This window comes from Spermophilus citellus, assembly GCF_964194105.1.
Source record: "Spermophilus citellus genome assembly, chromosome: 17".
Taxonomy (NCBI): domain Eukaryota; kingdom Metazoa; phylum Chordata; class Mammalia; order Rodentia; family Sciuridae; genus Spermophilus; species Spermophilus citellus.
This window is the reverse complement of record NC_138199.1, coordinates 11,954,175-11,980,938: the sequence shown is the minus strand read 5'-3', so window position 1 is coordinate 11,980,938 and position 26,764 is coordinate 11,954,175. Positions and strand designations below refer to the sequence as shown.

At 40.5% G+C, this 26,764-nt stretch overlaps 1 protein-coding gene across 1 annotated transcript in view; it reads left to right on the top strand.

Annotated features, from left to right (window-relative positions):
- GLP2R (glucagon like peptide 2 receptor) overlaps positions 1–26,764 on the top strand; it is a gene marked incomplete at its 5' end in the record, with an annotated part of 87,196 nt that overhangs the window by 36,340 nt on the left and 24,092 nt on the right. The window contains 5 exon segments of the mRNA XM_081269939.1: positions 4,740–4,846; positions 6,842–6,995; positions 9,397–9,556; positions 11,252–11,312; positions 12,317–12,386. Coding sequence (XP_081126065.1) covers positions 4,740–4,846; positions 6,842–6,995; positions 9,397–9,556; positions 11,252–11,312; positions 12,317–12,386 — 552 coding nt within the window.

Sequence of the window (26,764 nt, the reverse complement as noted above, 5' to 3'; positions counted from 1 at the left end):
ACTCTTGACACTATGTCCTCCACCCTATCCTTACCTATTCCCTATAAGCAATCAGTTTGATTATTTTCTGGCTTATTCTTTCTTTGTTTTTTTTAATCATTGTATCATATTATTATTATTATTATTATCTATTATTATTTTGTTTATTATTCTGTATTTTCTATATCATTTATTATCATTTTTATAATTATAACTTGTTTCTTGTTGCAAAACTAAGCAAATAAGTAAACATGTTGTTTCCCCTTTTCCATATATATATATATATATATATATATATATATATATATCCTGTACAACATACCTTACTATTTATCTTATTTTTTTTCCATTTAACAACATATCCTGGAAATCACTGTATATCATTTTATAGAAATATGTATTCACAGCTGCTTGTATGTACTTCACATCATGTATCTACAACAGTTTTCTCAGCCCTATTCTATGGTGATTTGGATTATGTCCAATCTTTTATTCTCAATAATGCCATAACCTTTATGTACACATTGTTTCATATTTGTGGCAGTATATCCTTTGGAAGATTCCTAGAAATGGGATTACTGGATTAAATATATATATATATAAAAGACACACACACATATCACAAAGAATAAAAAGTCACTAACTAATGTCACAAAAAAGAAAATATAGAATTAAAAACTAATACAAAAAAAGCCAGAAAAAGGAGAAAAAAATAACTTAAAAAATGGGACTGAGAGAAACCCAATAGTTTTAAACTCAACCAGATAAAGAACCACCTTTAATATAAATGTTCTAAATCAGGTTGTATTAAGAAGAAAGATCAAAGCAAATCCCAAGTACATGCTATCCAGAAAACATTTACTTTACAGGTTACAGTTAGAATTTAAAAGATTAAAAAGAGGTATTCCATCCAAAAAAAAATACTAATCAGAAGAAAGGAGGGATGGCTATTTTGATATTAGACAAAAGAGCTCTTAGAGTAATGTATATTACTAGGATTATAGAGAGATGCTTTATAATAATGAGTAGACAAATTTACCATGAGAACATATCAATCCTAAATCTTTTTTTTTAAGAGAGAGAGAGAGAGAGAGAGAGAGAGAAAGAGAGAATTTTTTAATATTTATTTTTTAGTTTTCGGTGGACACAACATCTTTATTTTTTTAATTTTTATGTGGTGCTGAGGATCGAACCCAGTGCCTCGCGCATACCAGGCGAGTGTGCTACCACTTGAGCCACATCCCCAGCCCCAATCCTAAATCTTAATACCTAGTAACAGATTCTTAAAGCTCATGAAGTCCAAACTGATAAAATTTAAGGAAGAAATAGAGGACAAAATAATGATACTAGTTCCACACAAACTATACAAAAAATTGAAAAAGAAGAAATACAACCCAACTCAGTTTATGAGGCCATCGTTAGATCAGACAGAAAATTACAAGAAAAAAAAATTACTGACTGGTATCCCTCAGGAGTATACACAAAAATTCCTGGAAAAATTTTAGCAAACTGAGTCCAACAACATGAAATTCATATATCATGACCAAGTGCACTTAAACCAAGAAGGCAACTTGTTGATCTGATTCATCTGAAGATTAATCAATGAAATTCATCATATTAACAGACTAAAAAAGATGATCTAGGTGATTCTTTCCAATAGACAAACAGAAAGCACTTGACAAAACTTAACCTCCATTCATGATAAAAATTCTCACTCTTTAAGGGAGAGAATGGAGATTTCTCAATTGGATAAAGCCATGGTAGGTTGAATAAGGGCCTCCTAAAGATGTCCATGTCCTAATCTCCAGAACCTGTGAGCATTTACTTTATATATCAAAAGGTCTTTTTCAGATGTGATTACGTTAAGGGTCTTGAGATAGGGAAGATTAACCTGGGTGATCCTGGTGGGCCCATGGTAAACAGGAGTGTCCTAAGGAGAGGGGAATAGTAGGATTAAGGATGAAAGTGCTATCAGAGAGGAGAGAAGATGCTACACTGTGGACAGTGAAGATGGGAAAGAGAGCCAGAGAAAATAAATACAGACATAGAAATTGCCAGTAAATTGATTATTTTCTGCAGCCTCCAACACTTTGTTATGAGCTGAAGCTGATTTGGGATTTCTGACCAAAACTATGGGAATTAAGTCATATTATTTTAAGTCATCAATTTTGTGGTACTATGTTACAGCAGCCACAGAAAATCAATATAAAAGGCACTTGTAGCTCACATCATATTAATTGGTGAGTGACCATTTTCCCTTAATATCTTTCACCAGGAAGTTATTCCATTTTTTTTCTACTTCTATTCAACATTGTACTGGAGATCCTAGAGAGAGAAAAACAGGCAAAGAAGGAGGCAAAGGGCATAGAATTTGGAAAAGAAGAAGTAAAAATGTTGTTATTCAAATATAGCATGATTGGGCTGGGGATATAGCTCAGTTGGTAGAGTGCTTGCCTTGCATGCACAAGGCCCTGGGTTCAATCCCCAGCACCACCAAAAAAATAAAATTAAAAAAAAAAACAAATATAGCATGATCATCCATAGAAAAAAATCCCAAGGAATCTACACTGAACACTATTAATCCTAATAAGTGAATTTAACAAGTTTTTGAAATACAGAACAAATACAAAAATCAACTGTATTTTCGTATACTAGCAACAAGTGATTGAGAATTGAAATTAAGAAAATAAAAACAGCATTAAAATATGAAACAAGTAAGGATATATTTGACAAAAGATTTCGCTGAGCAAAATTTTTTAAACTTAACTAAAGTGGGGGATAGACCATGTTCATGGACTTAATAATTAGGATGTCAATCTTTCTAAACTGACCCATGGTTTCAATGCAATTCCAATAAAAATCCAAGAATAATTTTGGTGAAAATGGACAAGATGATTCTAGAACTTATACGAATCTGTAAGAGTCAATATGACTTTGAAACAGAACAAAGTAGGAAGACCTAACACTAACTCATGCTACTAAGAAAATTAAAAGGAAATACACAGAATGAAAGAAGATACTTGCAAGACAAGAGATTTGAACCTAGATTATAAAAGGGACATTTGCAACTCAAAAATAAGAAGAGAAACAGCTCGATTTAAAAGATGGACAAGGGCTGGGGATGTGGCTCAAGCGGTAGCGCGCTCGTCTGGCATGCGTGTGGCCCGGGTTCGATCCTCAGCACCACACACAAACAAAGATGTTCTGTCTGCCAAAAAACTAAAAAATAAATATTAAAAAAAATAAAAAATAAAAGATGGACAAGTATTTGAATAAATATCTTACCCAGTAAAATATACAGATGGCAATTAAGCAATGAAAAGATTCTCAAGAGCATATTTTTTAGGAAAGTACAAAGTATAGCCATGGTGAGGTACTACTGCATACCACTAGAATGGTTAAAATTTAAGACTTATTGTACTATGTATTGGGGGAATGCAAAAGAGCTCACATGGGGCTGATGGAAATGTAAATTGCTACCACTTCTTTAGAAAACACTGTGGCTGTTTCTTAAGAAGTTAAACTATACACCATACTCTTCCACTATTCTATTTCTAGGTATTTATCTGAGAGAAATAAAAACCTATGTCCACACAAGAACTTGCCCAGAAGTGTTCATAAAAACTTTGTGAAAGCCCAAAACTGAAAACAATCCAATCGCCCACCAGTAAGTAAGAGGATAAATAAAATGTGGTATTTTCACAGTGAAATGCTATTCAGCAATAAAAAAAAGGAACAAACTATTGAAACATGGTATGGCATGAAGGAACCTCAAAATAAATACTCCAGATGCAATAAGCCTGACAAAAGAGTAACATGTCAAAATAGTCTGTTTATATAAAATTTTAGAAAATACAAACTGATCTCTAATGACAGAAAGCAGAACAGTATTTCCCTGGGCAGGGGGTGAATAGCAATGAGCTAGGGATGGGGGCAAGGGGAGACATATCACAAAGGGTCATGAGGAAACTTTTGGGGGAGGTTATGGGAATGTTCATTATTTTTCTTGTGGTGATAAAATCAAAGACTTACTCATTTGTCCAGACTTATCAGCTTTTAGACTTTAAGTATGTACAGTTCATGCATAAATATAAAACATACTGACATATCACAAATTATGCAAAGAAGTTCAATACCTAATTTGGTAGATATTGAGTATTTACTGTGGGTGTTTGCACAGAAAGTTATTAAGAAGCCTAATCTTAACTGCAATATGCATAAAGGATTGAGGGAGAAGGTGGGACTCCATTGGAAAATCATGCTTAATAACACAGAATTTTTAATAAATAGTCTCTGTTCACATTCAGGCTATCCTGGGACTTAGAGAAAACATGGCTCTGTTCTATTGGGCCAACTTCAAAAAAATCATCTATGAAAAATTATTCATCCAGACAGAAATTTGGCCCAATCCTCTAGGGAGGAGGACTCAGAGACTCCAGGAATAGCACTCCCAGGGACAAAAGAGCTTGTCCTCATTTCCCAGGCATGCTCTTGTCCTAGACCACAATTCTGTTATGATATGGTGACTCTTGGTGCATTCATCATGGGGTGAGACCCTCGGTGGGCTCTGAGATGTGACAGAGAGCAGTCTAAGCCACCCTGCCTGGATGTCAACAAGCATAGCAAAGGAGAGGTGTAGAGGCATGTTGGGGAGCCTGGATGCATCTCAATCGATGCCTAGACCCACGGTGGCCCTGGGTATGTGGTTTGGGGGTTGTAGGCTCTGTCTTGATCCTCATCTGTTCTTCCTCTGTGTCCAGGTGGAGAATTACACCTTGCTGTCCACTCTGCAGCTGATGTACACGGTGGGATACTCCCTCTCCCTTATCTCCCTCTTCCTGGCTCTCACCCTCCTTTTGTTCCTTCGGTGAGTAAAACTCCTGCAGACGGACAGATGTACAGTCAGACATGCACCATGGGGTTTGCTCAATGGCTGCCTCTGGAAGATTAGGCTGGCTGATAACACGGTTCCTCAGAGTTGGAAGGGACCTGAAAGAGTCTTCAGGGCATCCATCCCATTTTGCAGATGAAGGGGAAGAAAGGAGTTATCTAAGTGCCAGGGAGAGGCATTGAACTGTGATTGGCCATAAAACCAGACTGACACACAGCTAGACCATGAGTCCAGGACTCCTTTGCATTAGATGCCATCTGTGCCCTCACCCTAGTCGAAGATCCCTGATCCCACTCATCACTACCCCATCTCCTTCTTACCACAACTCTATCAGAGGCATTATAGTTACAGACGAGATTCAGAAACTTCCTTCAAAGGCAAGTGGATGGTAGAGCTGGGATTTTAACCCAGCATCTTTGAATTCCATTTAGCTATTAATTACTTAACTGTTTCCTCCCAGCACTTCACATGCATCAAGTACTTTAAATCTCTTCCCAATTCAAGTTAAGATTCATTCTGATCCTAAGAGGTCAGTGTTAATATTGCTCCCTTTTTATAAGTGAGCTAACTGAAATATGGAGAGATAAAGTAACTTGTCCAAGCTCAGAGCTCGTGGGTAATGGAGCCAGGGTCTGAGCATTTTTGCTTGTACTGTCTTTCGGAATTCAAAGCCTCGATGCATTTTACTAAATCACATTATTAGGGACTGCCCAAGTAAGATATTTACAGACCCACTGGGGAGCCCTCAAAGGCTGTCCAGTGGTCTCAGCCCGTTAAGAAACACAAGTGAATATTACACAGCAGAATGAGCCCTCAACTCCAGTGGCCAGAGACGGAATGGAACCCTGGAGATGACGTGGGTCTAGTTCCAGGGCACCTCCCACTGGGCTCTGCTAGCCCCAGGTCAGAATCCCGTCTGACTCTCTAACCCCAGAATGCTCTATGGTTCTTGGAGCAGCGTCCTGACCATCTACCCCATCGAGAGAACAATTCTTGAGCCATGAGACAATTCTACAGCCTCTACCCACTGACTACCTGTGACCTCCCTTTACACCTTCCCAAAGTCCCCGAACCAATCCAGGATAAAATAACTGTTCAGCCCTACAGGAAGTAATGCCAGCTGAGTCTAGGTTGACCATGGATCTGTTTTGCCTCAGACTCCAGAATGAGCAAGGCTCAGTCCCTGCCCTTGAATGTCCCATTGTTTGGTTATGCAGGAGGATGCATACATTATTAAATACAAGGACCTGCCTTTAATATAATATAATAATTTAATTTAATTCCTTTAATATAATAATTGCCCTAAACCAAAGTAGGATGGGGTATGTGCTACGCCAGAGGTGTAGTGGTGGAAAAGAGTCCCTTTGGTTAGAGAGACTGAGAATGCACTGTGTCACATCAGCTTATATGACAAAGAGCCAACAGGAGACTCCAGGGAGAGGAAATGAGCTGATATTTTTCTGGACACTGATGAGATGCACTTTACATGAATTAACTGATTTAATTCTCCCCCACGCCTCTGAGACCAATGCTCTTATTCTCAGAGGCAGTAGAGCCTTGGACAGCCATACTTTGGCCTCAGAGTTTCTAGATTTAAATCTCAGCTCTATTAATTAATGAACGTTAGACAGGCAACTTAGCCTTCTTCCTTCACTTGCATCATTTATGAAATCAGGGTAATGAGACTGCCCACTCTTCCAGTGATGGCAAAGAGGAAGGACACTCACAAGTGAATGGCTTAGAAAATGGCCTGGCACAATGAACATGTTATATAACGATAACTATCGTTACCCTTATGGATAAAGTAAATGAGGCACAGAGAAGTAAGATCACATACCCCAGTGGTCCAACTCTGGAGCCTTCACTAGGAACCTCTGTCTTTAGTGGTAGATATGCAGGTGGGTCAGGCATGGACCTTATGGCCCCAGCCATTCTTTCCTGAGGGTGACACTGGTTTTCCTCTTTGCACAGAAAGCTCCACTGTACACGCAACTACATCCACATGAACTTGTTTGCTTCATTCATCCTGAAAGCCCTGGCTGTGCTGGTGAAGGACGTTGTCTTCTATAACTCTTACTCCAAGAGGCCAGACAATGAGAGTGGGTGGATGTCCTATCTGTCAGAGGTAATCCCCTTCCCTCCTCCACCATCCAAATTCAGCCTCCCACCAGCTGGGTGAGACTTGGGAATCAGAGGGCAGGTGGGTGGGGCTCTCTGGCTAGAGAAGTAGCCTGGGATTTCAAAATACAACAGCCTCTCAAGAGTGGGCCAGTTGAAGGGATCCAGAGGCAGACAGGATCACCTATGGCTACCGCGTGTCCTCAGGTGGGAAAAACTTTCATCTGTAAGCAAAATCTTGATATTGGTATTTTGTATTTTCACTCTTTTTCTTCACTCGTTTTGGATTAGATCCATAACTGTAATTTTTTTATAATTATTGAAAATTTATGAAAATTGAAAATCTATGGAGATCATTTTTTATCATGCTAATAAAGCAGCAACCTGTTAAACTAACCTTGCATTCCTGGAATAGACCAGATGAAGTTTTGATAGATTAAACTTCCTCCTATATTACTGGATTCAGTTTGCTAAAACTGTTTTTGTTTAGCATGTCTTCACTGACATTTGTAAGAAAGACTGGACTGTCATTTTCTTTTCTTATGAGGTTTGGGTATAAAGTTTGTGTGGACCTTTTAAGTTGGTACATGTTCCCTATTTTACTATTCCCTGGAAGAATTCATTTAAGATTTATGTTATTTCTTCCTTAAATGTTTGATAGATTGTAGCAGTGAAGCCATTTGGACTCAAGAGTTTTCTGAATTGGAAGGTTTTAAATTATGGCTTAATTATGAATTTTATGTTCAAATTTTCTATTCTGGTGTCAATAGTAGTAAAGACTTTTTCTACTATCTTTTCTATTCCCATCTCCCTCCCTTCCCTTCATTCCCCTTTGTTTAATCCAAAATAATTCTGTTTTTCCCTGACCCCCCTTATTATGAGTTCACATCCACATATCAGAGAAAACATTCAGCCTTCAGATTTGGGGGGATTGGCTTATATCAATTAGCATGATATTCTCCATACATTTATCGGCAAATGCCATAATTTTATTCTTCCTTATGGCTGAGTAACATTCCCTTGTGTGTATATAGCACATTTTCTTTATCTATTCATCTGTTGAAGGGCACCTACGTAGGTTCCATAGTTTGGCTTTTGTGAATTAAGCTGCTATAAACGTTAATGTGGCAGTGTCACTAGAGTATGATGATTTTAAGTCCTTTGGGTGTAAACCAAGGAGTGGAATAGCTGGTCAAATGGTGATTCGTTTCTAAGTTTTCTGAGGAGTCTCCATATTGCCTTCCATAGTGGTTGCACCAATTTGCAGTCCCACCAGCAGTGTATGAATGTGCCTTTTCCCCACATCTTCACTAACATTAATTGTTGCTTATATTCTTGATTATTACCCTATGTGCATATATGATTACATGATCAATGTAATTCTACATCATGTACAACGAGAACAATGAGAAGTTATATTCCATGTATGTATAATACGTCAAAATACATTTTACTATCATGTATAACTAATTAGAACAAATAAAAGTCCCATATACAAAGTGCTTCTTTTCTATTAAATATGACAAAAGGATATTCATAAGCTTCTCTATTTACTAGTTCTATAATTTATCATAAACCATCACTTCAAAACACTCAAAAAGCTTAGGTGTTTCAAAATAAGGATACAACTTCATCCATGATAAAAACTGATGCTTTATAAAAAAGCACATATAGCAAAATAAGCCAATCCCAAAAAACCAAAGGCCGAATATTGTTTCTGATATGCGGATGCTAATTTACAATAAGGTGGGGAGAGACTGGGGAAAAATATAGGTACTTTGGATTAGGCAGAGGGGAGTGAAGGGAGGGGAGGGGGCATGGGGGTAAGAAGGATAGTGGAATGAATTGACATTATTCCCCATGTGCATATATGACTGCATGACTGGTGGGATTCTACATGCACAACCAGAAGAATGAGAAGTTTTGCTCCATTTATGAATGATGTGTCAAAATGCATTCTTCTGTCATGTATAGCTAATTAGAACAAATAAAAATGTGTCTGACCAAAAAATGCACATATAGGACTGGTTATAAATAGAAAACCTCTTCTAGATAGAGAGAGACTAGGAAAGAGACTTTTCTATTATCCTTGCTTTACCACTGTAGTCCTAAGGAGGATAATGATCTCGGCTAGTTCTGCCTAGGGTACTGTATTATTTTCTAATTGTTTACCTATACCTGATTAAAAGTTTATAAATTGTTCTTTCATTAAACCTTTATCATATTAAAAATTTTTTTCTAGAGACTTCACATTCTATATTATTGCTGTCTCCTTGAGATGATCAGCAAAAGCCCAGAAGAGAGAAGAGTAGGGGAGAGGGTTTGTGTCCAGGGAGGTATTTCTCTGCTCACTTGGGGTTCAGATGCTGGGAAAGCCAGCACTCACTCAGGTGTTCTGCCCTCTGCAGATGTCCACCTCCTGCCGCTCCGTCCAGGTTTTCCTGCACTACTGCGTGGGTGCCAACCACTTATGGCTGCTGGTTGAAGGTCTTTACCTCCATGCACTGTTGGAGCCCACGGTACTTCCTGAAAGGCGGCTGTGGCCTAGATACCTGGTGGTGGGTTGGGGTGAGTAACGTGACCTCCAGCCTCTTTTCCTGAGGACCAACTAGAACACTGGATCCCGATAGAGACTTTTGTTGCAGTTAGAAAACCAACTGGAAGATGGTTTCTCAATGATAAAAGGTTATGAAAATAAAAGTGTGTGTGGGCCTGTATGCTAATGAACACATTAAAAAATTTGAAAGGTCTTTGGTGGCATCATATAATTAATATTCCTCCTATGCTGTTCTCAACTGCATTACTCTGCTTCTAATGCCATAACAAAATACCCATGTGTCTTAAACAACAGTTGTTGATTTCTCATGGTTCTGGAGGTTGGGGAGTCCAGCATGGTCAGTATGCTGGCTTTCTGTCCCTGTAACCAAATACTTGAGAAAAACAACTGAAAGGAAGAAGGATTTATTTTGGTTCACAGTTTCAGAGACTTCAGTTCATGGTTGGCTGGCCCCATTGCTCTTGGCCTGGGAGGAGACAGAACATCATGGTGGAAGGTGTGGTGGAGGAAAACTGCTTAGCTCAGGTAGCCAGGAAAAAAATGAGAGTGTGAAGAAGGGGTAGGGGACGAGAAATGTCCTTCCAGGGACATCCCCAGTGACCTACCTCCTCCAACTAGACCCCACCGCCTGCACTTTCTACTACCACCCTATTATGCCACCAAATATTTAATCCACTCATGGGTTAATCCATCGATGAGGAGAGAGCCTTCATGATCCACTCACTTCCCCAGAGCTACACCTCTGAACAGTACTGCCTTGGGGAATCAAAGCTTCAGTACAGGAGCCTTTGGGGAATATGCCAGATCTCACCCATAGCAATTGGGTTCTGGTGAGGGCTGTCTTTCTGACTTGCAGACTGCTGGCTCCTGATGTATCCTCACATGGGGGAGAGAGAGAGAGAGAGAGAGAGAGAGAGAGAGAGAGAGAGAGAGAGAGAGGGAGATATCAGACTCTATAGTCTCTTTTTATAAGGACACTAATCTGCTATGAGGACCCCACCCTCACAACCTCATTTAAACCTATTGACCTCCAAAGACCCTAACTCCAAATATGGTCAATTGACAGGAAGGATTCAACATATGAATTTTGGAAGGGCACAAATATCCGGTCTATGCATTTTGTGTTTTGTTTTAATTTTAAAAATATGACCCAGAGGGCTGTGGTTGTGGCTCAGTAGTAGAGCACTTGCCTAGCATGCGTGAGGCACTGGGTTTGATCCCTGCACCACACGAAAATAAACAAATAAAATATAGGTATTGTGTCCATCTGCAACTAAAATATATGTATATACAATACATATATGTGTGTATTTGTACGTATACATATATGTATATATATATTTTTAATTTCAAAGACCATGAGTATTCAGATGTGGAACCCATACCTTCACAAAACTTTGGAGAATTTGATGCTTCAGGATTCATAGGAAGTAACCTGGACTCATGACTCAGGAGATTTTGATTAATGTCCTTGGATTTATTCTAAACTGTTTTGTGACAGGTGGCAAATCCCTTCTCCTCTGGGTTCTGGTTTCTTGTTATAAATTAATGAATGGGCCTGTGCCACTCCAATTTTCCCTGTCCATGATTCCAGGTAGGGTTTTTGAGTTTTAACCAGCTGTTCTGAGGCCCATCAGACTGGGGTGGGAGCCAAGCAGGTTTGGCCAACCGGCTCCTAACCCTGTTTCTCTGTGTTTTCTCCATAGCCTTCCCTGTGCTGTTTGTGGTGCCCTGGGGTTTTGCCCGTGCACACCTGGAGAACACGGGGTAAGAAATTTACTTTGGTTTTAATCTGTCCTGAATTAATAATTCCCAGATATGCCCCAATATAGGGAGTTGCATCATTTTCCCCAAAGACAATATCCAACTCTTCCCAATTTGTCCATGTAGAACATACTGAGGAATGTAGATAACGTAAAACAAAGGTCTTGTAGTCAATAGTTCATTCATTTAGTTACACAGGCAAATTACCACAAAGATGCTGAGCAGGTTAGTTGTGATGCTGGGTATGTAAAGACATAGCCCAGCAATAGGTATTACGGCCTTGTTCCTAGAAAGAAAGAAAAAAATAAAGCAGAAACAAAAAAAATTCACGAATGCCCATTAGAATGAGAATCATTGAACAAATTGTAGCAAAATTACTTTGTGGAATATTATGACAACACACAAACAATATTATGACATACAACACACAAAACAAATTAAGTATTATCTTTTGATTTTTAGGGACTAAATCTCAATGGATATTTTAAACCTCTTGCTAAACAACATTTATGATGTGATTCCATTTTTTCCTCCAAATAATCACCACCCAAACCACATACATATCTATACATATGTATATTTGAATACATGTCTACATATACCATATATCATCCCATATACACATATATGTGCCATATATATGCCCCATAAGTGAATAATGCCTTATGTATATTTTACATATATATATTTAATATTTATATGCATATATATATATATATATATATATATATATATATAAACTGTTTAGCGAAGTAATGAGAAACCTCTAATTAAGGATTTATGTCTGTATGAACATGGAGAAACCCAGAAGAACCCATGTGCTAGGCCATTAACATGAAAGAGCAATTTCATGTTAAGAACCATCAACAGTACCAATGCTAATACAAAGGATTTTGATCCTCTTCTCCCCTTGTCCCATCTCTTGGGACAATGCTTGAAGGGGTGCCGCCTCTGGACACACAGCCTTGTCTCATTTTCATCTTCTCCTGCCTGTTCTTTGCCCTTAGATGCTGGGCAACAAATGGAAATAAGAAAATCTGGTGGATCATCCGAGGACCCATGATGCTTTGTGTAATGGTAAGGAAGAGTCTACCCACTTCTTTCCGCTCTGAGCTCAGCGGCTGTGGGGAACACCCCCATTCCTACATCCCCCCAGTTCTCAGGCCCTTTAAGAAGGAACCGCTGAGCCATGAGCAGTTTCTGATGAGCGAGAAGTTAGAGACTTCCACTTGTTCTGGTTCAGACGTTGACTCCGAGTTCCCCTGCGAGTCTTCTCTGTGTTTTCAGTTACATACAGAGATCTCGGTCAGCTCCAGGATCCTGTACATGGACATGATCCTGTGACATGGAAAGCAGCAGGAAGGAGCCCAGTGACAGCCAGCTCTCAGCTGTATCTTAACACTATGAGCAGGAGGGAGGAAGAGACCAAAGAAACGACTTCTAGAGGAAAAAAACATACAAAAGCTATCCACACCAATTTCTCATGGCTGGTAGAGTCAGGAAATAGATGATGCTCTGAGACCTTGAGGCCAAAAGGCCTTGATTTGTTGTGGTCCAAAGTATTTTGCATGGGAAGAGGTGACTGACCTGGAGTCATAAAGCTCTTTAAGTGACAGTGTGCAAAAATGAAATCTGTCAATGAAGCTTGAGGGAAAGGGCAGGGAGTCAGCCAACTGTAGGAAGACTACAAGATCCATGAGGGCCACAGAAGGTCTGCATCCTAGACATAGCACCATCACCTCTGGGTTCCTGTGGGTACTCTGTGCTCTACTGACTCTCCACATCAATACTGGATTGTCCTTTTTTTTTCCATTTTATTTTAATTAAGTGGTGTCATGAAAGAAAAAAGCTATTTCCTAAATTTTTTTAATATTTATTTTTTAGTTATAGGTGGACACAATGTCTTTATTTTACTTTATGTGGTGCTGAGGATCGAACCCAGTGCCTCATGCATGCCAGGCATGTGCTCTACCTCTGAGCCACAACCCCAGCCCCACCCCCAAAAGCTATTTTTTAAATAGAAGAGTATCAACATTTGTCAATAATGGATGGCAATTCTCTGCTCAGACCTGAATGTGACCTGGAAAGGATAATGTTCCTAGAAATGGCAGGAAAACCAAGGGTATGGAGAAGACCCAGATTGTAAGGGGCTGCGTCACGTTTTGCCTATGAGGTGGCACATGTGCTTCTGGTATCTTCTCTCCAGCAAATATCCATGGAATAAGTTTATTGAGTGTGCCATGTACTTAGGCTAGCTTCTAGGATGAACAGGGACATTTGGCTCACAGTGGCAGCCAACGAGTTCTAAACAAGAACTTGAAATTTGCTGGGGCTGAAGCAGAAGCCTGTATGGGATCCAGGAAGTATACTAAGGGGGGTGTGTACCTGAGTGTCCAGTACAGCTGCCCAGAGATGTTAATACTTGGCTCAAGATAAGCAATGGGTCACCAATGAAGAAAATGGTGGAGGGAGGGAATTAGAACCTAGGGGAGTTTGAGCCAAGGTAGTGATGTCTGGAAGAGTCAGCAAAAGTGAAGAGCCCAGGGTCCAGCTCTAGAGGCGATACACATTTTTTTGAGCAGTAGTACAGAGTTGTGGTAACAGGTGCCCGCAGTCACCCAGTCCAGTGTCTCACCTGTACAATAAATATAACAGCACCCACCTCTAAGGCAGTTGGGAAGACTGATTTAATTCAAATACACAAAGTCCTTAGAATGGGTGCTGGTATGTAGAAGGCACTTGATAAATGTTACTGGGAAGTGATAAAAAGTACCTAGGAAAGGGGTGGGTGCTGGGACCCTGACTTCACAGTGTGACTAGAGAAGAAAGGATTATGGAGAAGTGGGACAAGGGGCAGAGGAGGCAGGGCTCACAGTGCCATGAGCGGATTGTGTGGTTGACTTCTTTTGGAACATCTGCTCTTGGCCATGTGTCCAAGAGAAGAATAAAGGAGGAGATAAGCCAGTAGTCCTCACGATGATGGATTCAGGCTCCATCTAGCTGTATCCTTAGTATTTACTCTTCTAGAAGTTACATCAATACCTCTCAAAACATCTCCAACTTAGAATCACTGGAGTGTCTCTAAAAATGCCTTTAGCCTGAGTCCCTCCTCCAGATACTTTTGTTTCATTGATCTCAGCAATGGTCTGGGGATTCTAATGTGCAGCCAAGTTGAAAAGAACTTTGCTATACCCTTGCTCTTCAAAGGGTGACCCAGTAGTACCAGTGCCAGACTCTATTGTGTTTGTCATAACTTCAGATTTTCAGGTCGCCACTCCAACCTATTGGGTCAGACTCTGCATGGTCACAAGACCCACCCCGCCCCAGGTTTTGGATGCACACTAAAGTTAGGGAAGCTCTTTGTCCACAGCTGTGGTTCTCAAAACTGGCTGTACTTTGGAAACACCACAGTGGCCCAGACCAACAACATCAGAAATTCTGGGAGTGGACACCAGGCAGCTGTAGTTTCAAAAGTTCTCAAATGATTCTGATGGATCTGGACCTTGCTACTGGGAAGTGGTGTAGGTACCTAGGAAAGAGGTGGGTGCTGGGACCCCGACTTCACCGTGAGATTGAAGAAGAAAGGACTGTGGAGAAGTGAGACAAGGGGCAGGTAACGTAGGGCTCACTACTGCCCTGGAACTCACCCCTTCAGCCTTCCATAGCTGCTCAGCATGCTCATTTCTCCTGGTGCTTCTTCGTTCTTAGAGTGACATTCTCTCCTAGCAGGACAAGAGACTCTACTCTATTTCTCACCTTGGATAAAATAAGCTTTGCCTGCTGTTGTTTCTACAGGTCCAGTCATGATTGGCCCCACATTCATCTTAGTTCACAGTGGACCCTTATCTTCCATCTCAACCTTCTCCTCTTCCTGCTCATCCCACATAGAGAACCCTTCATCTATCTGGACAAGCAAGCCACAAACTTTTGTGTTCTCATAGCTGGCCTTCTTTCTCCCTGCCACATCTATTCAGACTTCAAGTCCGGTCAATTCTTCCTCTAAAGATCCTTCCAAGTCATCTTCTCCTTAATTACATTTTCACTGCTTTTATTCAGCCCTCTGGGATTTCTTGTGAAGACCTCTGCAAAAAGCTTTCCGTTTGGTTGCTCTTCCTTCTATTCTTGCCCCCTGCAATCCATCTTCCATATCAGAGCCAGAGTGATCTTTTTGTAGTCAAATTTTGGAGTCTCTCTTCTACTTTTGACTTTTCGGTCACTATTTCCCTAGGTTGGGTTTCAGACTCCTTAGCATAGTGATCATTGCCATTACTGTCTGCTTCCCCAGCCACAGGCACCCTGCACTCTACTTTAAATGGAGAAACTCAAAGTTCTCCAAATCCAATCTGGTATTTCACTTCTCCCCTGCTTTTATAGTTCCTCTTCCTGTAATGTCCATCTGAAGTCCTCACACCTGCCTGGTTAGTGAACTCTTTCTCCTTGGAAACCAAATCATTAAGTAATCTATTGCCCCAAATAACAAAAGTCAACAGACATGCCTGGGAAGGACCATTTCACAGTCATTCTCAGGCCTATGAACTGTCTGTGTCTACAGAGGCATGGAGAAGAGGAAATGAGCTTGAATAGAAATGGGGAAAAAATTCTCTCTTGGTCAAAGGAAAGGATACTTATTTAATCATGAACTGGAAAAACACTGACATGAATGTTAGAGAAAGGTCTTTCCTGTATGGTAGGAATCTCAACCTGATGCTTTCCCAGCCCATATAGCTCTAGGAGTCTAGGATTTTGTGCATTGATTTGAGGGCCTCCAGAAGAGTGGAATCTGTATGTCCTATCAAACATGAAAGGGAAAATAAAATCCTTATAGTGGAGTGGAAGAGGCTGATCTAGGAGTAAGGGATCCTGGCTTCATGACTGATCTGTGATGTATTCTTTCGCCAAGTGAGTTAACATCTCTGGGCTTCTGTTTCTTCATTTATAAAATCAGAATTGGACTAGACTAATGTTTCTCTACTGAGCTATGTAGCCCTATCTGGAGACATTTTTAGTTGTCACAAGTTGCAGGGGCAGTTTGCTACTGACATGGAGTGGGTGAAGGCCAGGCATTACAACCTCTCATAATGTGCAGAACAAATAAGTCTACTATCCCTAATGTCAGGGGTGCTAAGGTGGAAAACCCAGTGGCCAGTGACTGCACAATAGAACAGTCTAGGAGGCTTGCGAATTATCCAGCCTAGGTTCCGCCATGACTTGTGTAATCAAAACTCTTACTGAATGGAGATTCCTCAGCACTGAAGGCTCACTTATCTACCCTCTTCCATTGAGCATCCACTGAGCACCTTCTCTGTGCTTGGCTTGGTGCTAGATACAGAATTTCATAGTTATTATCCTAAGTTCCATCAGACAATGACCGAATCAATATCTGCCTTCATGTTTGGTCATATGTAACCACACACTGCAGTTTCTAACAATACGAATTGGTATAACTCCAACTCCAAAGGAGAATTCTCTGAACCACAACGTGGAAGGATTGGGTCCTTGATGACTGCATGGAGCAGAGCTCCCCACAGTGCACTTGATTGTGACATAAGCCAAACATCATATCTTTATTGTGTTGAAAAAAATTTTTGTGACCTCTCATATATTCAATTTAAACCAAAATACCATAAAAGTGATATAATAATAATAGACAGAGCTGGTAGCACTTGGTATTTCAGATTTCAGGATCTTAACATTCTTTTATCTTGGCCATATTTGAACTTGGGCCATAATTTCTGAGCATAGAGTAGAGGTTTCCTGGGAAATATTCAGCCCTGCATGGTGAACACAGCATTGGGACCAAGGAGAGTCTACTATCCCAGGCTCCCTGGTAAGCATGCCCAGTTGTCATAGTTGGGCCCCTTCCAGATCCCCATGCTGAGCCTGCCTTTGCTGATCAGTGTCTGGGTTGAAGTGAATACATCTCAGCTGAACGTCCACACACACTGGCAGACTCCATTTGCTGCTCTGTTAGTATAAGATTTCTCATGTTTCAAAAATGTCCATTGTGTGATATCTAAAGAATCCAGGTATTTGGGGGGGTATTTCTCCAGACAGAAAAATTGGAAAATTCCCACCTCTCCTTTTGTATAAGACTTCACTACTTAGATTAACCGATCATCCCTGAGTGTACATTTTGAGTTGGGTCATATTGACTAAGACTTGTGTCTTAGTCTCCCTTACCCCCATAGATACAGCCTTGATTAGTTCAGTCCTTCAAAGATAACCTTACACATTCCATGGAACCAAATCCACAAGATGTTCTCTCCAAACCATGGGTCCAAGGCCTAATAAGTCTGGGCATGATGCACTGGAGTCCTCCACTTGGATATTTATGGCGATTATATCTACCACGCGGCCTGCGCAGTGGTTTCATTAATGAGGTTCTGGCATTCAGTTAGTTAGAAGAGATCAAAATAAAACACACAGACAGTACCTTATTTTAATGCTAGGTCCAAGACGGCTCGCCTCTTTTCCCTGCCTCCAGCCGCCCAGCAGGGCAGCGAGGATTACTCTGGGCTAGCAGGAGAGAGAGAGAGAGAGAGAGCGAACACGCCGGGGAGCAGCCTTTTATTTGGGGGGACAAGAGATTCAGGGGAGAATTCCATCCAATGAAGGTTGAGGGGGGGCTGCACTCCAAGGTCAGGGTCAGTGATTGGGTCTCCAGGGTCAGTGGTTACGCACACCCCCACACGGATGGGCTCTCTCATCAGGAAAGGGTCGGGATAACTCCGACACAGCCAGAGTGCCTCAGGCCCTTAACGGGAGTCACCCAATCACGTGTCAGAATGGCTCCCCACATATTCCCCCTTTTTATTCTTAACAATGAGGCGGCGGTTCACTCTCTGGAGTCCCCGGATTCTTGATTGGAAGACTCGCCATCCTATAGTTACAATACAAAAGAGAATTAACAGCAAAGAGAATAATCCAATAAGGTACCAAGCGGAGTGCTTAAGAATATTTCCAGGGTTGAATCCATTTAACTCCTTCAATATTTGGTTAGCCAAAGAAGAAGGATCTGAAAAATCAGCTCTATTATTTTGAATGTCTTGGATATGGTGATGAAGTTCCAGAATATCCAAGCTATTATTATTATTTTGCCAAATGCCTAATAAATGGTTTTTAACCTTCTCCCAATCCCAGAGAGAAGCATTGTACTTGGCAGCTGTAACACATACATACTTATAATTAGCATGGCATTTAAGCCTTTCCTTAAATTTTAAGGCTGAAAGTTCATTACCAATGTTAATAACAGTCGCCTCTAAGGCGTTTAACTTAGTCTCAATCCTTTCATCAATATTTACTTGATTACGCAGAGCCTTGGAAGTATTTTGAGCTAAATTATTAAGAAATTTTGCATGCTGAATATTCTGAGACAATGTCAGAGATGCAGAGACGGTTGAGGCAATAAATGAGACCAGTGCTAAGACACCAACAATTATGACTCCAATAGCACGTTTAGGTCTTGTTAGCTGGGCATGAATTTGCTGCAGGACTTGTAAACCAGCATCAGCATACCATGGCTCTGAAATATTAGCAGGTAATAAAACAAAAGAGGGCTGATGAAGTATCAGCACTCCTTTTCCTCCATTATACCTAGAAATACAATTGGTTAGGTTGCACTTATTACAAGTAACAAAATACCTATCATCTATCCATCTAACTTTTACATTTCCAATAATTAAAACATAAGGAGATTGGACACAGGCTCTTAAGCCATAGCAAGATCCCTCTTTACAGTTCTTGCCAACAAATTTTGGTAAAGGTTTGTCTGAAAAATGTAAATACTCTGAGGCAGTAATTAAACGCCAAATATCTCTTTGAATGCCTCCTTCACTATAAGTCAAAATATTACTAACAAATCCTGCAGGTGTCATAGCAGAATTTCTTCGTAATTGTCTCTTATCAATTTTTGGAGACCAGTCTAAAATATACCCACTAGCTTTAGACACCTTATGTTGTACAGGAAAGGTATTTACACAATCCATCCATTTAGGAAAGGTGCCAATTTCAATTATAGAACTATTTGGACAGTGGGGTACTGGTGGAGGTTTTGCAGAAATGACTGGCTTGTTATGGGAAAGTCCCATCTTAATTATTGATCTAGTATTAGGTTTTAAGTCTCCATAAATAGAATTATTTGTCAGTCTAGGTTTACCAATCGCTGTCTTTTCTTCAAATGATACTTTCAGACAGCCAGCATGTTTATCACGTGACCAACATAAAGGTAATTGGGCACTGTAGCCAGAATAATTAAATCTAGTCACATGATTGGGAGTAATATGAGCATCTGTAAATCCTCCCATCATGAATGAGTCATTAGTAAATACTGGAATAGATTCTCCAGTCCACACAGCTGGGTGTACCAGGGGTGGATCTGGGAAATATGTCCAATAAGTGTCTACTTGATTCCCTTTTACCTGACAGCCCAGTAGGGCAATTACTGTCGCTACCATCAAGACTGGTGTCCTGTTCTTTCCTAGGCGTCGAAGTATTTGGGAAGCCTGGGTTGTCAATTTCTTCACATCTTTCCACGAAATCAGCTTCTCGGCTGGTTCAATCTGGTCTTTCTTCATCTTTTTCCGATATCTCCTCCTTCTGGGTTGTGGCTCCTCCGTGTCTATCCTCAGTCGCTTGAGTCTGGGTTCTATCTCCTCCATGTCTGATAGCACGTTCAGGCACCCAGATAGGACGAAAAGCACCTTCTGGAAAAATACAAGCATGCCCTCGGCCCCATGATATTACCGGATCTGGGCCCTTCCACTGACCAGTCTGTAAATCTTTCCACAGAACTCTGCCTAATGGGCCTGTCACTGAGGGAGACATTTGTCTCTCAGCAGCTGTGTGACCTTCTGTGTCACAGTTTAAAAAATTTAAAACAAATAAGGCATGATTAAGGCTATTTTGGGGAGTCATTATCTTATTCCCCCTTTTTAATTTTTGTAATTGAAGTTTAATAGATAAATGAGCCCGTTCTACAATGGCTTGACCTTGGGGGTTATAAGGAATTCCTGTTTTATGATTAATTTGAAACTCTTGGCAAAATTGTTGAAAAGCAGAGCTTACATAAGCTGGAGCATTATCTGTTTTAATCTGCATAGGACACCCTAAAACGGAAAAAGCTGCTAAGCGATGAGAAATTACATGTTGAGTATTTTCCTTAGTACGTGCTGTGGCAAAAATAAATCTAGAATAAGTGTCCACTATGACATGCACATAACATTGCTTACCAAATTGAGGAATATGAGTTACATCCATTTGCCATATTTGATTTGGTTTTAAACCACGGGGATTTACCCCTGATGGCAGAGATGGAGTGTGACACTTAGGACATTGGCTTACAATCTGACGAGCTTGTTCTCTGGTAATACTGAATTTTTTACGTAAGCTAGAAGCATTTTGATGATGCAAGGAATGGGAAGCTAGGGCACAGTCATATGAAGACATCTGTTGACAAAAAGCTACTAATTTATCAATATTATCATTACCTGCAACCAAAGGTCCAGGGAGGTTAGCATGTGCACGGATGTGTGTAATAAAACATGGGTACTTCCTCATTAGCACTGTCTTTTGTAAATTATGAAATAATTCAAATAACTCCTGTGATGAAGTAAACCCAATAATTGAGGTTTCAATATTTTTGGTAACTCTGACTGCATATAAGCTGTCAGAATAGATATTAATAGGCTCATTTGAAAAATAATCTAAGGCCAAAATCAGGGCTTGAAGTTCTGCCCTTTGAGCTGAAGTATAAGAAGTTTGTATTACCTCTGTGTGAACACGGCTGAAGAAACCTGCCTTACCAGAGCTGGAACCATCTGTGAACACCGATAAGGCTCCCTCTATTGGATGGGAAAGTACAATCTTTGGAAAAATAAGTGATGTTAATGATGCAAATTGTACAATCTTATCACGAGGATAATGGCTATCTATCTGGCCAGGGAAATCTGCAAAAGCTATCTGCCATGAACTAGAAGTTTGAAAAAGCCAATTAGTCTGTTGAACAGAAAATGGAATAATTATGATATCAGGCTCAGATCCAATTAATTGTAAAATCCTAGTTCTACCCTTAATCACTAATTGAGCTGTAGAATCATGAAAAGGAATTAATGTTTTTTGAGGGGAATGAGATAAGTAGATCCATTCAATAACTCCTAATCTTTGCCATATGGCTCCTGTTGGGGTATGTTCAGTTGGAAATATTAATAAATATATTATTTCTTTAGGATCTATTCTAGTAAGCTGTGCATTTTTAATTGCAATTTCCACTTTTCTTAAGGCTGCTTTGGCCTCCAAAGTTAGTTGACGTGGAGAGGTTGGAGAAGGATTTCCTTGTAATATCTGAAATAAAGGACTTAACTCAGAAGTAGTTAACTTTAAGGATGGTCTTAGCCAGTTAATATCTCCTAATAGTTTTTGAAAATCATTAAGGGTGCGTAACTCCTTAACTCTTATCTGAAGATTTTGAGGACGGATTGTACTCCCTTGAATTATCTGACCTAGATATTGAAAAGGAGATACCTTTTGAATTTTTTGAGGAGCTATACTTAAACCCATAGTTGTAAGTGAGGTCTCTAACTGAGTAAAAATTTCTGAAAGTACTTCTGAATTAGCATGGGCCAATAATATATCATCCATAAAATGAATAATGTATGCATCAGGGAAGTTATTTCTAATGGGATCTATTGCCTGATCAACATATTTTTGACACAGTGTAGGGCTATTACGCATTCCCTGAGGAAGGACTTTCCAGCAGTATCTTTTAACAGGTTCTTTAAAATTAATTGTGGGGACAGTGAAAGCAAATTTTTCACAATCTTCAGGATGTAACCTTATAGAGAAAAAACAGTCCTTTAAATCTATTACCATCAAGCTATAATCTAAAGGAATGGCTGTGGGGGAGGGAAGTCCTGGCTGTAATGATCCCATAGGCTGAATTATCTGGTTTATTGCTCTTAAATCCTGTAGTAATCTCCAATTTCCTGACTTTTTCTTAATAACAAAAATAGGTGTATTCCAAGGGCTAAGTGTTGGTTCAATATGACCAGCTTGAAGTTGTTCCTCAACTAATCTATGAATTATTTTAAGCTTTTCCCCTGAGATGGGCCACTGAGAAATCCAAATAGGCTCTTCTGTGAGCCACGTAATTTTTTTCAGCTGTCTTAAGGATCGGGGAAGTACTCAGTGCCCCTAATAAAAATTTTGTCCTGAAGTATTTACTAATCCTTGCCGTGGAGACTGGCTTGTAAACAGATATTTTTCCTGAAAGGTTTCCCTATCATCTCCAGGAAAATACCTCTGATTAATTTCTTCAACTGACCTTATAGAATTTGGGGTAACTAGTAGCAGTCCCATTTTGGCTAGAATATCTCTTCCCCATAGATTAGCTGGTAAAGACTCTAACACATAAGGCTTAAATATTCCACTGTTTCCATCAGAATCTTCCCAACGGAGATAGTTGGCACTTTGAGCAGGCTGTGAAATTTTTCCTATTCCTTCTAGGTTAGCTGAGGCTATATGCAGAGGCCATGTCCTGGGCCAAAACCGGCTGGACAATATTGAGCTATCAGCCCCTGTGTCAATTATTCCTAGGAAATTTTTATTATTAATTCTAAGTTTTAATAAAGGGCGTTCTTGTCGCACTAACTGGGACCAATATACTCTGTCCGGCGGTTTAGAAACTGAATCTGCTGGCAGGTGCCTTTCTGAGACACAAGGCAATAATATTAATTGAGCAAAAATATCCTTTGGGGTGAGTCTTAGGGCATAATTGGATCTTACAGTAACATATAATTGCCCTTTAAATTCTGAATCTATCACACCAGGTATTACTTCAATAGCTCCCTTTAAATTATTATGCCCCAAAATTAAACCTACAGTATTTTCAGGAAGCGGCCCGAAAATCCCAGTAGGGATTTGTGTTGGTCCCGTTTCAGGATCTAATTCAACTGTCTCTGAAGGTCCTAAGAAAACTGTCTGTGATCCATGTCTCTGTTCCGGTAAAAATCGCGGACTGTCCTGGTCGGCGCCGCTAGTGACGTCACACTGTGCGACGTCTCCCCATATTGTTTCTGGGCCCGGGGAGGGGCCGAACGGAAGTTTTTTGTCCCCTCGCTAGGAGGAAATACTTGTGGCGAGAAGGCGGGCTCATCCGCGCCACCCGAATCAACCACGTGGCGCCGAGTCCTGCAATATCTATTATCGCCAGTAGATGGAGCCCTAAACCTAAATTTGCGTTGGCGACATTCGTAGGCGAAATGACCGGGTTTTCCGCAAACGTAACACTTGCTGCGGGACTTCTGAACTGAATTTTGTGGCCCCAAAGTTTCCTTTAATACTGTTGCTAAGGCCACCGTTTGCAACTGAGTGGAATCTAAGTCAGAACACAAGCGAATATACTCAGAAATTGTTCCTTTCTTACGATGGGGGCGGAGAACATCTTGGCAAATTTTGTTTGCGTTCTCAAAAGCCAATTGTCTAACAATAAATTCGCTAGCTCCTGGGTCCCCGATGGACCTGTTCGCAGCCTGATATAGTCGGGCTACGAAATCTGAATAAGTCTCACTGGCACCTTGTCTGATTTTGGTAAGAACTAAATTGGACTGGTCCTTGGGGACAATTTGCCTCCAGGCACGTTTTGCACAATCAGTTATTTGATTGTACACTACAAAATCATAATTTAGCTGTCTTTCTAAATCAGCAAAATCTTCAGTCCCTAAAAACATTGTTACTGGCGTTTCTATGCCCTGTCTCCTGTTCCTTTCTGCTTGTTCATTACAAAAATCAGTCCAGTAAGTTTTCCAAAGCAAGTAATCTCCCCCGCTCAGACAAGATCTGGCTAAAAAATCCAATCACTAGGACGAAGGGGTTGTGAGCAAATATTTTCTATTAGACTCTGAACAAAAGGCGAATTTGGGCCGTACGTTTCACATGCATTTTTCAATTCCTTGATAGTTTTAAAAGGGATTACAGCATGAACTCTAACTCTCTGATCTTGTTCATTAGTTTGCTCAAAAACTGGAAAGAGGTGAAAACCAGTAGTATCCTCCCCCATTTCTTGAGCCTTCTTAATACCTTGCTGAACTGGGGTAAGAAAAGTCATCTTTAATTCAGCACACCTGTTAAATTTGGTCCTTCTAGCAGGTATCGGCCGAATTTTAAAAGCTTGGGCAGGTGGTGCTAAATGCAATCTATTAAAATTTCTCTCTAAGTCCTGAGTTTCTATGTCTAATTCTTCTTCCTCAGACTGTGAGCTGCTATCAGACTCTGTACTATCGCCATTTGGAATTTGGGTTTCTAACTCACGTGGCTGAGAAGAAACCTGAGCCCCGCTAGGAGTTTCCTTTGTATTTTCTTCTCCAGGAAGATTGGTTACCACTTCTGGAGGGCTCTCCAAGATTAGAGATGCTTCTTCTTTATCATGCTGTTCTGTACAATCTGTCTGCGGGCTAGCTTGCACAATTCTAACCTTTGTTTTAGCTCCTAGCGCTTTTGTTTTAAAACGGCTCAAAGGAAAGGAAATTAATTTAGCTTCAGGCTGATTTTCCATTTGAATAGACCTAATGGCTCTTTGAATACCTCTCAGAAGCTCTTCTGGTGGCCACGGACTCTGGTCCATGTATTCAAAGAGACAAATTTCTAGGGCTGTCCAAGTTTTCTGTATATTCTCTATGCCTCCAGGTATTTCAGTAGAAAGACAAACTCTCTGTAACTTTCTTCCTAATTTCTCCCAAGTAAGTAAATTTGGAGACTCTTGGTCACAAAACCAAGGACAATATTCACCTACAATCTTTAAGAATTGCAATAACTGAGTTTTCTTTATCTGTTTTCCTTTCTGATTAATTATACTGTCTAAAATAGTTAGATACATTTCCTTATCCGAAGAAGTAGAATTTCCCATTTTAAGTAAATTAACGTCTCTTTCCTTCAATATCTCCCGGTACTTTTGTGACTCAAATGTCACTTTTTCCTTTCTCTTATCTTATTTCTTATTTTCCTTATCCTCTTTATTACTTTTGTGACCCAAATGTCACCTCTTCCTTATTTTTCTCTTTATTCTTTATCTTCCTTATTTCCTCTTTATTTCTTTATTTCTATTTCCTTATCTTCCTTTCTCTTTATTTCTTTCCCTTAATCTTTTTAGCGTGCGCTCCCACTCAATCTAACTAATTCAGAATGGCCCCACGTTGGGCGCCAATTCTACCACGCGGCCTGCGCAGTGGTTTCATTAATGAGGTTCTGGCATTCAGTTAGTTAGAAGAGATCAAAATAAAACACACAGACAGTACCTTATTTTAATGCTAGGTCCAAGACGGCTCGCCTCTTTTCCCTGCCTCCAGCCGCCCAGCAGGGCAGCGAGGATTACTCTGGGCTAGCAGGAGAGAGAGAGAGAGAGAGAGCGAACACGCCGGGGAGCAGCCTTTTATTTGGGGGGACAAGAGATTCAGGGGAGAATTCCATCCAATGAAGGTTGAGGGGGGGCTGCACTCCAAGGTCAGGGTCAGTGATTGGGTCTCCAGGGTCAGTGGTTACGCACACCCCCACACGGATGGGCTCTCTCATCAGGAAAGGGTCGGGATAACTCCGACACAGCCAGAGTGCCTCAGGCCCTTAACGGGAGTCACCCAATCACGTGTCAGAATGGCTCCCCACAATTATAAGCATAATAATATAACAAATATTATTCTATAACAAATATACTTACTCTCTGTAAAAAACCAAAAATAGTCTTATAGAATGATTACATTCTACCCATATCCTTATCCTTGGAATTCAGAGACTGGCCAGACTGAACACCTATTAAATAGCTTTTTGTGTGTGTGTGTGTGTCAACAAATTGAATGGGACTCTCTGTTGACCTCATGAAGTTAAAGCCATCCATCACTCGCTCTCATTGAATCTCCTCTGATAGTCTAAGAACTTGGGAAAACTGAGAAACTGGTAAAATCAGTCTTCATTGGCCTTTTCTCTTTTTAGGTCCTATGCCCCACTAGGAACTTGGGATTTTCAGCTGCCCCAGGTTTCTGGGGGGATCTCCCTGCATGCCGTGCCCTGTCCCATCCTCCTCTTAGCTTTTCTGCATCTCGTCTTCTGATTGACATGGTGGACGTAAACTGTAAATCAGATCATAGGAATTTATTGAAGTCTTCCCCTTTGGAAAAAATGAATGAAGGAATGAGAGAAAGATTTCCTCTCTCCTCCCCCAGTCATTCCCTCTCTTCTATGGGACATGCACATTTTAGCAAAGCTCTTGGAAAAGATGTGGTTTGGCCTAACGGAGCAGCTCTAAAAGTAGGCATTTAGTCTACATGGCAAGTCAGAGGAACAGGGACTTGGAGGGGGGGAGGTGGGAGGTTTTAGGGGTACCCGAGGCCTGCCCCTGAGCTCCTACTATGCTGGCAATCACCTCAGCCAACCTGGAGGTACAGATCTGTGCACAGATTCTGGGTTACCAAAAA